Source organism: Ictalurus punctatus, chromosome 22 (genome assembly GCF_001660625.3).
Source record: "Ictalurus punctatus breed USDA103 chromosome 22, Coco_2.0, whole genome shotgun sequence".
In the NCBI taxonomy this organism is placed as follows: domain Eukaryota; kingdom Metazoa; phylum Chordata; class Actinopteri; order Siluriformes; family Ictaluridae; genus Ictalurus; species Ictalurus punctatus.
Genome location: NC_030437.2, coordinates 2,170,363 through 2,184,071, shown reverse-complemented (window position 1 = coordinate 2,184,071; position 13,709 = coordinate 2,170,363). Strand labels below are relative to the sequence as shown.

The following is a 13,709-nucleotide window of genomic DNA, read 5'->3' as shown; positions in this document are numbered from 1 at the left end:
AAAAAGATGATGTCTGTATTTACAAAAAAAACAAAACTTTTTTCTCCCTAGCCAATCATCGCTCAGGAGGCAGGGCTGTGTCAGCCAATCCAAGCGCAGGAGGCGGGACTTGTAGTTAAAAAGAAATGTACACAGGAGGCGGACCGTTGGAAGTTTAAAGGGGTACAGAACTCGATAGTTATATATAATCTAATCTCAGATGTGTGCGCAAAAGCGTTGGGGCTTTTATTTAGCGTCAGAAATGACTGAGGTAAGTTCGTCTTCAGCGCAAATGCAGCGTTTGTCAGATAACGCGATGACATTGTATTAGCTAGGTTTGCTAACCAGCCTGCTAACTTAGCAAAGCTAACGGTCAACAGCAGAGTTTACGCAGCTGGCCGGCTAACGTCAGAAATGTCCACTAATGCTTGAAAAACTAGGCAAAAGCAATCGCAGAACATGTTATGAGTTGGAGTACGTGTCCAGACGACGTATATTTGTACACATGTACGCAGCGTTTGTTAATTTATCTAGGAATCAAAGCGAAAACTGTGGCCGTATCCCAAATCCCGCCCTACTCCCTGTGTAGGTGCACTACAGAGTGAACACAACAATGACTTGTATGGGCTCTCTCTAGTCCACTACATGTTTATCAGGGCGCTGTGTGGTATTCAGCCCACTGACATTCAGTTTGATGTTTGCATCTCTAGGTACTGTCTCAGAATTCCATAAAGTTTGCAATGAAATATTTCTTCTTATAATATATATAATTTTTTTTCAGTCCCAAACCGATTAATCCGGCTGTGTGAATGGGAAGAGCTGATAATGTCAAAACTTTCTCTTGGAGGAAAGACGTCCTCTGGTAAAGTGAGTTGAATTTCTTCTCATTAATCCATCATCATACACGAGGAGGGTGGCGGCATGGTGTATCTTGAATGCTGCTGTGTAAATCACTCAAAATCTTGATTGGATTTTTGTCTTTACTTCAGTTACGCAGTTGGGTACAACCATCCTTTGGTGAAATTTTCGGTGGCTCTGGGTTGAACACCCTCCCCTCGACAAAGGGATTTTCCGGTGAAAGCAAGTCCAAAGCACAGCCCTCGATTGCGGAGGTCGGCGGAAAGAAGCAGAGGAAGAGAAAGGGAGAGCCTCAAACGTCTAACCCCGAGCCTGGTGTCTTCTCGAGCAGACGAGGATCACAGGACAACCAGGATGAACCCTGGGTGGATGTGCATGCGCCTCAGACACAAGTAAGGAGACCACATGAGCCCGAATATACATCACATGAACATATATACATGAGTTACCGAGGCTTCTCCTCCTCTGACCTCCTCAGGCCGAGCTGGCGGTCCACAAGAAGAAAGTTGAGGAAGTCGAGAGTTGGTTGAAGGTCCATTTGGACTTAAAGAGCAGTAAGAAGGTGTGCATCGTTTCTTATTCTTTATACATCTCAAATGCTTAATATCTGAGGGAGGGAAAAACAAAACAAAACCACCCACCGCGATCGATAACTCTACGGTTCTCCACAGGGCGGCGCTCTTTTGTTACTCACCGGCCCATCTGGCTGTGGAAAGACCGCCACAGTTCACGTCCTGTCTAAAGATGCATGCTGTCACATCCAGGAGTGGACAAACCCGACCACGGCGGAGTACAGGACGGACGACTCCTTCAGGGAGAGCTTCAATCCAGGTGCGGGGGAGAGTTTCACTGAGCACCTCGGAATCATGTTACAGCGTCCGCGCGTTCATGGTTGTGATTATGTGTTTTGTTCCGTTTCAGCCTCTAGGTTTAACATTTTCCACAGCAGCTCGCAGACTGCAGCTTTCCAGGAGTTTCTGCTCCGGGCGAACAAGTACAACCGGCTGCAGATGAGCGGAGACGACGAGGCTCAGGAGAGGAAGATCATCCTCGTAGAGGTACGGTGGTGCAATATGCAGCACGCTAACCTGCAGGGCAGCGTCTCATAACAAACACCTGCATTCCGTAAAGTGACACTTCATTGCAGAAGTTAAGGCCAACTATAGTGAATGAGTTTCACAGATGTTCCTTCATTATCATGGTTAATAAAAATGCTCAAATGACGTTTGTTCAGAATTGTATTCCTCTTTTATTATAAGACCGTCTTTTGGATCCTGCCAGAGAATCAGGGCTTACTATCCTCGCATGCATGAATATATAAACTGGAAATGTAAGTGACTTAACCGAGGTTCGGATCTCACACTCTCATCAATTTGTGTCCCTGTAGGATTTTCCAAACCAGTTCTACAGACAGCCAGGATGCTTGCATGATATCCTCAGGTGAGACACAAGGATGTCATTTTATATCCAGGACTGCAGTCTAAAAAACGAACCAGACAGGAAATGAGGCTGTGTGTGTTTCCTGCAGGCGTTTCGTGCGGACCGGTAGGTGCCCGCTGGTCTTTATCGTGTCGGACAGCCTGAGCGGAGACACCAGTTCCAGACTCCTCTTCCCCAAAGGCGTACAGGAGGAGCTGAGCATCCACAACATTAGGTTTGTATTTCAGCATGTTAAACTCTGTGTGTGGAGCTGAAATGAGAACCAAGATCTATCTATCTTACTCACACATTGTACATTTAAGCAGGTCCTTTCTGGGTCCTCAGTACTTTCCCTCATGTTTATTCACACATCTCTGTAACCCTCCTGCTGTTTTCTCCAGTTTTAACCCCGTAGCCCCTACCAGCATGATGAAGGTGCTGAGTAGGATTGCGACTGCCGAAGCGAGCAAGGTGACAGTTAATGAACAGTTTGTTGACTCATTTCAGCACCTTCTGGCCCACTTTCATGTCTGCTTTTACTTGGCCGGTTTCGTTTTTCAGAGCGCTGGAAGGATCTCTGTGCCTGACAAGGCTGCACTGGAGCAGCTGTGCTCGGGAAGTTCCGGAGACATTCGGAGCGCTGTGAACAGCCTGCAGTTCTCCTGTTTCACCGGTGGGTTCTCGCGCAGATTCTACCACAAGTCTTAAGTTCTTTTGCTTATTTAAAGCTATAGGGTGTAACTTCGGTCCCTGGTTAGACTCTGTGACCTGAGAATCCTCTGCGTTCTAACTCCAGATTTCTCACTGGAAAAAAGCCTCTGGGCTTCTAAGAAGGGAAAATCTGCATCCAAACCCTCAGCGAGACCCAAGGGCAGGGGTCGGTCTGCTAAATCCACCGACGTGCCGGAGGAGAGCCCTGCTATTGGAGGAAAAGACGCGTCCCTCTTCCTCTTCAGAGCGCTCGGGAAGATCCTCTACTGCAAGCGTCAGTCTGGAATACAGTATAAACTCCCGTTTCATTCGTATCGAGTTATAAAGTGCATCTGATCGACGCTGGTTATAATTTCAGGAGAAAGCTGTGAAACTGGCGATGTTCCTAAGCTACCAGCGCATCTTTCAGAGCATCAGAGGGATAAGCTGCTGGTTGACCCAGAGGTACACACACTCAAGCGATATTAACACAAGCCTGCACTCACATTAGGACATGGCAGTGTGATTCTGATAAGAAGTGTTTAGGCTACTGTATAAACAATGTATAAATACATTTAGTTATAATGACTGTGTGTGTGTGTGTGTGTGTGTGTGTGTGTGTCTCTCTCTCTCTCTCTCTCTCTCTCTCTCTCTCTCTCGCTCTCGCTCATCAGCTTGTTATTGAGCGCTCTCATATGTCAGGTGAGTTCTTTAACCTCTACCTGCACCAGAACTATTTGGACTTTTTCTCAGACGTGGAGGACGTGGCGCGGGCCAGCGAGTACCTCTCAGACGCCGATTTCCTGACGGCCGAATGGACTGTGAGTTCACATTCGTAAGAATTTTCAAAGTTGGCCATATCTGGAGCTCGATGATGTCCTTAACACCTTAACACTTGTCCATGTTCTCTCTCCTTTGGCGAAATCTCTACCATCTGATGGGTCCCTACTATGTTAGTTTGACTGTGTTTAAAATGGCACTATCCATTAGGCAAAACCTTTTTGTGGACACAGTTCTCCAAAAAATATCTATTAGACTGCTTGATTTTGCTGTCTGTACAGTCCAGGTCCACCATGTTGGAGTATGGATCTTCAGTGGCCACTAGAGGGCTCATCTACTCGAACAGCGCCCGCGCTCGGGCTGCGCACCAGTCGTCAGTCGGCTTTAAGCCACTTCACAAACCCCACTGGCTGCATATTAACAAGACGGTAATGAGAATATGGGCCAAGCTCGTTGTCCGGTTCACTAACGAATGCCATGCATCTCATTATTCTGACCATGTTGTTTTGTCTTCTGGTGTTAAAGTACCGAGAGAACTATCTGACGGCTCAGTCGCTCTTCGTCAGCTTCTGTCTGACACCCATAAGCCTTGTGACTGAGCTAGTGCCCTACCTGGCCAAGCTCAGCAATCCTATGAGGAATCAAGGTAACATGCACACACTGTTTATAACATGCTAATCACCAGACTGATCATCATAAAACAGCCTTAAAACAAGTCATGTGATTGTCTCCGAGAGAACAAAGCACTTACTGACAGTCTAGGATGTACAGGAAGTGTAGGAACGACAGGAAGTACACCATGTGTGTGTTTGTTTGTTTTTTTCCCCTTTCAGCTCAGATAACCTTCATCCAAGATGTCGGCCATCTGTCTCTCAGGAGATTTCCTGGCAGGTGAGTGAGCAGGAGGACCGTGGAATGGGAATAGTTCTCAGGATACTCCGATGGGAGTGTTAATACAGTTCATTAATACTGCAGTTACAGTAGTTAAAGGATTCACATCTAACTTAATTCATTAGCACCTTCTGTCAGTACATGAGATCTGTAAGGAAATTTTGCTTATTGATCGGGCCAACGGGGATGAGGCTTGCATAGATGGAGTGGAGATGGAAACAGGGATGGGGCCTGCAGCGATGTTGTTAGGAATGCTGGGGACTGTCTGGGGATTAACACAGAATTCCATGCAGCTCTTTGGAATATACCAGACTAAACTATGTCTGAAATTCATTCAGATTAAAACTTGAAGCACTTGGTGATAAAGACCCTGGCCTGCTGGACCTGGACAGTGATCATGAAGAGGCAGGAACCCAGAGCACTGAGCCTGGCATTCAGACCACTCTGCCAGGAGATACCAGCGATATGCCCACGCTCCCAAACAGCCAGGAGCCAGGGGGCGACCTCCCCGCCAGCCAGCCCCAGCCAACCACCTCCGAGGCCTTACTGGACGAGGAGGACCTTCGAATCGAGGAGTATGACAGCGACTGACGAAGCTCGCGCTCCTGTTTCCTGTATATCGTCCACCGTTGTTGCCTTAATGAGACCCGGTTCTTACGTTTATGTTTCGGCATCACTGTGTTTTCGCATATGGTTTTATAATGTGAATAATGAGCAGGTTTAATATTTATTTTGTTCAGCACAAACAGTAGAGAGTCTTTGTGTCACGTGTATGTACATATTGGTGTTACAGTGTTCCTATTTGTCTCGGTCATTGGGACCTACAGAAAGTGAGTGTTTATATATGATCTTTTTTTTTCTTTTTTAAAGCTTTTGGACATTGCTATACTGCTCTTTGGTGTCCAGAATAATATAATTCTGACATGTTGGTTGTTTTAATAAGTGCCACGCTTGAGCAGGCAATAAAATTTATGTTTTGCAACTTTTGTGTTGTCTTTGGGAGTGTAAACTGAAGCGCATCACGAACTTGTGAGGTATGAAATAGGTGAAGGGATTGGATTTAAGTCCTTTTTTTTTGGGGGGGGGGGTGTATTTACACTTTAAATTTTTATATAGATAATCCCTATCCAAATGTAATTCCAATACACACCAGTACATGAAAAGCCCAGGTCAAATCTGATCTGAGACCTTGCTCCGTGTGCAGCGTCTGGATGCTGGTGTGCTCCTGTATAAACACTGAAAAGTATTTATTTATTTATTTTTTAAAACTCGCTCATAAATCACAGTACAAGAACAGAGGATGTCAGTTTGCTGATATTGTTAAAACTTTGTCCTTGACGAACCAGCCCTACTACAAATAGACACCTGAAAATTACGGCTCTTTTCAGTGACTCAGAATTTGATTCGGCTCACCAATAAGAGTCGACTCTTTTGGCTCCCAAACATCTAATTGCCATTTGTTTGTAACCCAGACAACAGTTTGTGATCTTCTTAACCGCTGACTACATCTGGTTTTAACACTGTGTGATTTCAGCGGATTACATTAACTGATGGGGGGAGGGGTGAAGGTTCATCTATAGATGTGAATCGGCTCTCAAAGTTCATATAAAAGAGCCGACTCGTTCGAAAACGACATCGCTGGAGTTCTTTGTGGAGGTTTGTTTTTGCGCAGTATTTTACTTTAGAATCATTGACATCTTACACAGAAGCACTAGAATAGTGTTCTTACACGTTGAATTGTGTAGATGGTGTATTCTCTGAGGAGAAAATGTGGCAAACTCTGATTAAAAGCTCATTAAAAAACACTGCAGCTCCATTAGATTCGCTTTAAACGTAGCCTGGTGTTAAACTTCGGGCTGGAAAAGTGTGTGTGTGTGTGTGTGTGTGTGTGTGTGTGTGACACACCCGTGTGTGCTGTGCGATCACGGTGGTGTGGAAGTGTACAGCCTGTATAGATGATTTATTTCCGCCATCGTTCATTCTGCTGTGCTGCTCGGACAGGTGTTCCGGTTACAGGTGAGTTCCGCGCTTTCTTCCAATGTTTCCGAACCTAATGCAAGGGGGTTTTCAAGCCAAATTATCCCTTGATCTTTTATTATTATTATTATTTTGGTAACCATAGACATATACAGATGTTTTGCTTCGGCATCGACATCTGCGCACTTTCCTAAACAGCTGGCGCTTGAAGCAGCAGATCAGTCGCCATTCTCCTCTATACACTTCACCTGCATACTGTACTGTATACCTAACAGGAACCTCCAACACCTTGCTCGAGTTCCACCTCACTTCAACACAATGTTCATCATGTGTTAGAAATAATGTTTGTGATTCTAAATGAAAACAAAGAGATAGGGGGCTCACAACTCAGGTTTAGTAGTATACGGTTCTTCACTGAGTCCCTCTGGAGGAACCCTTAAAGGTCCCATATAGAACCTTTCCAAAAAAAAGATTACAAGTAGAACCCTTTTAGAAAACCGAATGATTAAGGAAGTGTTTTTTCCCCCCTAAGAGGTCATTTGGGTAAATAATAAAACAATCACGTCCTGAAGTTTTATGAATCCTTAACGAGTATGTAAGGAATTAAACGCTCTGTGTTGTGCAATATTAGAGAAATAATCAAGGACAGAGTGGTGTGATGAAGCGGAGTTACAGTCACCACAAGTGTTCCAAATTGTTCCTCTTAAACCACAGCGATTTTCCAACAATTACAATATTTTATTTTATCCATTTATAGTTACATTTAAAAACTAATTACTCCACAAAGTTAGTTCCTTGTTAGTCGGCTTGTCATGTTACTCAGAAATCACAAAACGTGAACTCCTCAGTCCTGAAGACGTTCCCGTCACGTACAGCTTCACCCCTGACTGTTTCAAAGCGCTAACACTGGAGACTCCTTCCGTAAATGTTTTATACACGTCTCCTTACAGAAAACGTCACCATGGCAGCCATTATACGCTTTTCTTTGTATTTAATACTTTTTTCTTAGTCTTAGATTATGTCGAGCATCCGCTGTGCCAACATAGCACTTCCACTACCTAATATATTCATGGGAGAAGAAAAGTGAACAGTCACAGGTGAGTTATAACGTGATATCCTGTTCTTCATCAAATCACAAACCGTGAATGCGAATAATACTCCGATTATTATATTAGAGAACACTGGACTTTAGTCATGTCGGAAAATGTAAAGCAAAAATGCGGGAGTTTCAGAAGAAAAAAAAAACAACAACATTGAAATTGTTTTTTAGGGCATTGACTCCAGGTCAAGGTGGAAATGATGCACGCAGACCAAGAACAAGCGAGTACTACAGATCAGCCCTCAGAAGATGACATGGCAGAGGGAGATCTCGGGGACGGCACCCGGTCTGTAGCTGGGATCCGTAAGTCACGGAGCAGGAGCAAAGCGGACTTTTTAGACCAGATGAAATGGGGCAGTGAGGGCACTGGTAGATCTTTCTCCTGGACATCATGCAGTGCGATGTACACCGCTTTCAGAAAGGAGCTGGAGGCAGAGAGGATCTCTCAGTGGAGGATCAGAGACTCAGGTCAGTCTAAATCACGACCACAGCAATAATGCCATTTTTATTAGACCGAATTATGGATCAGAACTTACAGCACAAGTAATTTGACATGTTTATATTTTTTACGATACAATTGTCCGATCTCAAACAACGGTTTCTTGCTCTGTTCTTTGGAGTCGTCCTCAATCTGTTGACCAAAGTGTCAACAGAGGTGAGCTAAAATGTAAGCGTTTGCTCATGATGGTGTTCTCAAACAATTACCCCTTTACTATCGTAAACTAATAGCTAAAATGAGAGCCAAAGGGACTCGGTCAATCCCTATCTGTGTCCTGTTCTGAGCCATTGGGTCTTGTTGACTTTGGTGTGTTTGTGCCATGACAAAAGGCCCTTTGTGAGCACATGGTGTTTCTCACAGCTTTAACAAAGCGCCGGAACCTTCAGCAAAACAAACCCGCAACTCTTATTATAATGATTAGTTAATTATTATTATTTTCTGACAGAGAGCAGTGCCGGCGAGTCCAGTGAGGAGTTGCAGAAGAGACTGCAGGAAGTCACGGAGGTACACCGACATTATCACACTTTCAGCACCAGAGCGCTTAGATCTGAATCTACTTTGATTCATTTGATTCATTCAGGAGTCTCTTTCTCCAAAGTGGAGCAGAAACTAATCCAAGCAACTGAGCTGAAAAATTGCTCACATATGGGAACCTTCTAGTTAGTAGAAGAGAACCTTAATAGCTGAGCGATCACAAACTGCTCTGGTTAATAATTGAATCAGTATTTTGAAAAGTACAGACGTGTTGTGAACTGCTTTAGGAGGCCCTTTAATTCTGGAATATGAACACACTGATAGTGCATTTACTAGCACCAAGTGGTTTTTCCCACAGATCAGGGTAAAAGATGAGCTTTTATAGCCGTACAGTTGGAAAACATGCACTTTATATGATATTCATCTCAGTTATTAGCAGGTGTATTTATGGACACGGACGCGCAACCTGCTGAGTATTGAATGTGTGTTCAGGTGGGAGTGTACATAAGCGATGGAGGAAATCATTCTGATGACACTGAAACAAGGAACGACAAGGAAACCAGGATACAAATACACAAAGGTTTTAACAAAAGAAGGAAAGTGTAATACGACTGGTGAAAAGCATGAACCACACGAGAAGCAATAAACAAGACCTGACAAACTAGAAACATGACTATGCAATGGCTCACAGTAACAGTTTAGTTCTCAAAGGTTCTGGTCTTCAAGTGGAGTGGAAAAAGACACAAACTGATGGATGGATGGATAGATAATCTTCTCACAAGCATTGGTATTTGTACAACACGTCATATCGTATGTTGTTCTGCCCGGTAGGAAGTGGAGCTTTTGAGGTCAGAACTGGAAGTGACACATCGACATCTTGAAGGCAAACATGAAGCTCTGAGAATCCTGCAAGGCCAAGTAATAAACACACTGACGCTCCATTCAATAATCAGTGTATTATGACGATATTATATCCATTTTTTTTCATTTAAATATTCACTCAGGACAGCTTATTGAGCCATATTTATTTATTTATTTATTTTTACCCAAAAGGCCATATTAGATAAAGCCACCAGTCACACCAAGCTCTTACTGCAGAAGAGTGAAGAGCGGAACAAAGCTTTGGAAAAGGTGAACTACACATTTATTACTTTGTTAACTTTTTTCGCACAGTGGGGCACTTTTGTTGTTGTTGTTGTGCTGGTAGAGCGTGCTGAATGCATCTGGTGTGAATTCAGTGTAACTAATATCTGATCATGATGTTCTGTAACTGTCCATGTGCAGGAAGTGAACGCTTTGCAGTGGGAGATCACCTTCAACCAGGTGCAGTTTAAGAACCTGGAGCACGCGTGGGAGCTGAAATACGACAGGTAAGATTGTACACAGCATGAGAATACATTTTAAAACACTATTAGGATTTGATGGCTTTGTGGTTCAAAATCTATTTTGTTTTCACAACTGACAAATTAAAAAAATTTAAATACACGTGTGTAACAGGGTGTGTGCAGAGAACCAGGTTCTGAGCAAAGCACTTGATGAGAGACTGGGACGGTTTCAGGATCTGCACAGAGAGAACACATGTAAGTGTAGAGATGCTCTGAACCTAGTCTGAATATAGTCAAGTTTATTGCTTATTGTTGCTGTGTGTGTGTTGCTGCGTGTGTGTGTGTGTGTGTGTGTGTGTGTGTGTGTGTACTAGCATTGAGTCAGCAGTGTCTGGAGCTCCTGGGCTTACTGAGCGCTCAGGAGAGAAGAGACTTCCAGAAGACCCAACCACCATGCAGCCAAAACAGAGAGGGATCTGCACTGGAGGTATTATGGATGCAGGGATGAGAAGATAGAGAGGAACCTCAGTAGATGGATGGATGGATGGATGGATAGAAGGATTTCAAGATATAGAGTTGGTTGGATAGAAACCTGTTGGATGGATGGATGGCTGGTTTGATGGACGTAGATGGATAGCTAGAATTTTGGAAGCTGGAAAGTCTGGTGAGAACCTAGAAGGATCATAATGGCCAGATTTCAATATAGAGAGACAAGACAAACTTACTGAATAGACAGAAAGAAAGTGGGTGATAATTAGACAATGAGGAAAAATAATTATGGATAGATGCACAACTGGTTTTCAAAGTTATAAGTTGGTGGATAGACAAACAGAAGTTTGGATAGATAGATAGGTAGGTGAATTTAATTTTGAGATGGATGGATGGATGGATTTTGAGATGGACAAACTTTTGGATGCTTGGATGACTAGCCATAGAAGAATAGTTAGAAGTATGAATGATGGGTGGATAAATTTCAAGAATATTGGATGAATTGGTGGACAGATGGATAGATAAATGAATGGATGTATACAGATAGCTACAGTGAATGATTGGTAGCTAAAATAATTACTTTTAAGTAGGATTGATGGAAGGATGGCTGGGTTTATTGATAGATGTGTTAAGGAATGGGTACAACAAAGGTGCGATGAATGTATGGTTGGAAAAATTCATGAATAAGATGGATGCAGGTGGATAGATAGATGGTTGTCTATCCTCCGTTCATAATTCTAGCAATCCATCAATGCCATTCATTTATCCGGGTTTCTTATTCTTCCAACCATCCCTCCATCCAGAGGGAAAGTGATAAAAGTGTTAAAGGTGTATGGTGTGCTTCCCAGCTGGCTGTGTATGGGGCGTGTAAGTGCAGCTCCAGCACAGGAGAGCCGTGTTCCTGTGCGAAGAGTGCAGCTGCAAGCCGTAAACAAGTCCTTCAGCTTCAACAAGAGGTGTGTATATGTCAGTCTGTGTGAGTATATTATGTGAGTATATGTGCATATATTAAAGTGCATGTGCGTGTGTGTGTGTGTGTGTGTGTAGCTGGAACTGCAAAGGGGGATGAAGGACGAAGCGTACGTGATGGTGGATGCGTTCCGGATTGCATTTGAGCAGCAGCTGAGGAGAGGGAGCGAGAAAGTGCTGCAGCTGGCAGAAAGCGACACACACACACCAGAGAGAGGTGCAGTATCTATAACTTTACTATAACAGCAGCTCTGACACTAGTGTAGCTATAAGTCACAAAAGCTATGGTGAAATGTTCTGTGAGGAGATGTTTGTGTAACATATATGGAAGGAGTCTCCAGTGTCAGTGCTTTGTAACAGTCAGAGGTGACTACAGTTTTCCGACATCTTCAGGAAAGAGTTAAAAAAAAGAGAGTGCTGGTGAGGGAACTGATTATAACGGCTATAACACAAGTGATAACAGGAACTAAGTTGTTTCATGGACATTCCACAACATTGAATGCAATTATAAATGGATAAAAAGTGTAACGTCCCATTTTTAAATAAATAGGAAATGTGTTATCATTGGCATAAAACACTTGAGGACGTGCCGTTATAGGAAAATAATCAACTTTCGAGTGGTAACTATAACTCACTGTTTTACTTAACCTTATTTAATATGAACTATATACACATTTGCAGTGTCGTTCAGATATCATGGTCATACTAATGCATCCTCACATCACAGGGAAGCAGCGCTCGGCTGGAGTGACTCAGGCGCTGAAGAGATTCCTGCCATCGCTCAGAGAAGGAAAAGTCCCGAGCAACCTGAAAGAAACCCTGAAGCTGCTACTTGATCTGGTGTGTACTCCGTCCATAACATGTCAACTGAACACGCTCTATCTTTGTTCTTCATCTACATTATTATCTGGGATATTTACAGACGCACAGCTTGCTGAGTGTTGAGTATGTGTTCAGGTGGGAGTGTAGATAAGACATGGAGAAAAATCATTTAGCATTGAGAGAGAACTCGTTTCTCCAAACAAACCCAAACACAAAATAGGAGATTAAATGCAAGAGCAATGTTTATCGTGTGTTTCAGCTGAGTGATAAAGAGGAGGCCTTGGCCCATCAGAGGAAGGTCAGCTACATGTTAGCGCGGAGCTACGAGGACCTGGAGAAACGTCTTCAGGCACAGCTCAAGGAGCTGGACATCTCACACAACGGGGCTGAATCTAAACCAGAATCGGACCGATCCAAATGCGCAGCTGATCATTCGTCGTGCCCATGTGATAATATACCGGTGGTCATGGACGAGCGTGAAGACAAGACAAGAATGGCGGGTTCACAAAATAGGGCGAGCGATAAACAGGAGGAGTAAAGAAACCTCAAGACTTTCATTTGCTAAATGTAATCAAATACCCCATCCTTTCTCCTCCAAGGATTAATAATATATCTTTTTATCTGGGAAATGAGTGTGAATCAGCATTTGTTTCACTGTCGTCAAAGCGTAACGAACATTCTGAATGTTGAAATGTAATAAGACAACCACACGACTGATATTAGAGTTATTATGTCATAAACGGCTAGTATTGTTTACGAGGCATTGTATATGTTTTTGATATGTTTTGTTTTGCACATCTTTTCCATCTTTATTTCGATTCTGCTATCTAGCTCTGATCGTATCTAAACATATTCTGATCCAGTTAAATAGCCTGCTGACAGGGGGTGGAAAAGTGCTGAGAAATTACACTTGAAGGTGCAAACCTTACTAAATTTAAGGATCCTGCCAAAAATATCTTTTGAAACTACGACGTTTAAACGTAATCAAGTATTAATAAGTAAAATGTAAATGTCTTTAAGAGACGATTGTAAACTTTAAACTAAATGTTAATCAAGTGCAAATAAAAAGTGACCATTCTGTGGATGAACAGTCAAGTGCTAGATGAGAAGAAGAGACCTTTGATCATTTTGGAGTTCTCTGAAGGTCTAAATAATGTAAAGAATAAATTTTTTTTTGTTTTTTCACTTGGAAGTATAAACAGGTAAAGTATAAATAACCCCAAATAATACTTAACTATAGTGAGGAAGTAGACTTACTCAAGTGTAATTCCACTCTCATTGGCTGAACCATGAACCACAGGATTTAAAAGCTCTCTGTATGTCTTTTTTTTATGACTATATGTACTTTGAAACACGAAATAAACTTTTTAAACTTTTTAAAACATGTCTTTTGAGTTTAAAAGAAAACGCCAATGATGGGAATCAACCCCCCCACAAG

The 13,709-nt window shown here is 42.9% G+C and overlaps 2 protein-coding genes and 1 long non-coding RNA gene across 7 annotated transcripts; 2 read left to right on the top strand and 1 right to left on the bottom strand.

The window, feature by feature from the left end:
• The first annotated feature begins 101 nt into the window (after nt 1-101).
• On the top strand, nt 102-5,599 carry rad17 (RAD17 checkpoint clamp loader component). Of its 3 annotated transcripts, XM_053674633.1 has the most exons (17): nt 282-689; nt 761-846; nt 969-1,229; nt 1,316-1,399; nt 1,509-1,668; nt 1,759-1,895; nt 2,225-2,277; nt 2,366-2,491; nt 2,658-2,727; nt 2,818-2,929; nt 3,053-3,241; nt 3,326-3,411; nt 3,621-3,767; nt 4,008-4,154; nt 4,252-4,372; nt 4,560-4,617; nt 4,956-5,599. In XM_053674633.1, the coding sequence occupies exons 1-17, from the start codon at nt 674-676 to the stop codon at nt 5,206-5,208; spliced, it is 2,106 nt and encodes a 701-aa protein (XP_053530608.1). In that variant the 5' UTR covers nt 282-673; the 3' UTR covers nt 5,209-5,599. The 3 variants fall into 3 exon arrangements, with proteins under 3 accessions (XP_053530607.1, XP_053530606.1, XP_053530608.1); XM_053674632.1 differs by lacking the exon at nt 282-689 and adding an exon at nt 102-250 and having other exon boundaries at nt 2,658-2,929; XM_053674631.1 differs by having other exon boundaries at nt 281-689; nt 2,658-2,929.
• A 595-nt stretch (nt 5,600-6,194) lies between these two features.
• On the top strand, nt 6,195-13,653 carry ccdc125 (coiled-coil domain containing 125). 3 transcript variants are annotated; one of them, XM_053674635.1, is made up of 13 exons: nt 6,195-6,273; nt 7,604-7,691; nt 7,865-8,161; nt 8,638-8,696; nt 9,498-9,584; nt 9,720-9,797; nt 9,951-10,036; nt 10,164-10,246; nt 10,366-10,478; nt 11,329-11,436; nt 11,528-11,666; nt 12,177-12,289; nt 12,531-13,653. In XM_053674635.1, the coding sequence occupies exons 3-13, from the start codon at nt 7,891-7,893 to the stop codon at nt 12,807-12,809; spliced, it is 1,416 nt and encodes a 471-aa protein (XP_053530610.1). In that variant the 5' UTR covers nt 6,195-6,273; nt 7,604-7,691; nt 7,865-7,890; the 3' UTR covers nt 12,810-13,653. The 3 variants fall into 3 exon arrangements, with proteins under 3 accessions (XP_053530610.1, XP_017307115.1, XP_017307117.1); XM_017451626.2 differs by lacking the exon at nt 6,195-6,273 and adding an exon at nt 6,280-6,633; XM_017451628.2 differs by lacking the exons at nt 6,195-6,273; nt 7,604-7,691 and adding an exon at nt 6,280-6,633.
• Nucleotides 10,443-13,664, bottom strand: LOC124626185 (uncharacterized). The gene is made up of 2 exons (XR_006980877.1): nt 13,529-13,664; nt 10,443-10,663 (listed from the first exon to the last, which is right to left on the bottom strand). It is a non-coding gene; the product is annotated as an uncharacterized LOC124626185 (long non-coding RNA).
• Between the last annotated feature and the right edge of the window lie 45 nt (nt 13,665-13,709).

Excerpts from the sequence above, each read along its gene's own strand:
- rad17 (XM_053674631.1), top strand. Across the intron at positions 2,492-2,657 it reads CTGAGCATCCACAACATTAG|TTTTAACCCCGTAGCCCCTA; the intron begins GTTTGTATTTCA and ends TGTTTTCTCCAG. Across the intron at positions 2,930-3,052 it reads GCAGTTCTCCTGTTTCACCG|ATTTCTCACTGGAAAAAAGC; the intron begins GTGGGTTCTCGC and ends TTCTAACTCCAG.
- ccdc125 (XM_053674635.1), top strand. The coding sequence starts at position 7,891 with ATGATGCACGCAGACCAAGAACAAGCGAGTACTACAGATCAGCCCTCA. Across the intron at positions 8,162-8,637 it reads GTGGAGGATCAGAGACTCAG|AGAGCAGTGCCGGCGAGTCC; the intron begins GTCAGTCTAAAT and ends ATTTTCTGACAG. Across the intron at positions 8,697-9,497 it reads GACTGCAGGAAGTCACGGAG|GAAGTGGAGCTTTTGAGGTC; the intron begins GTACACCGACAT and ends TCTGCCCGGTAG.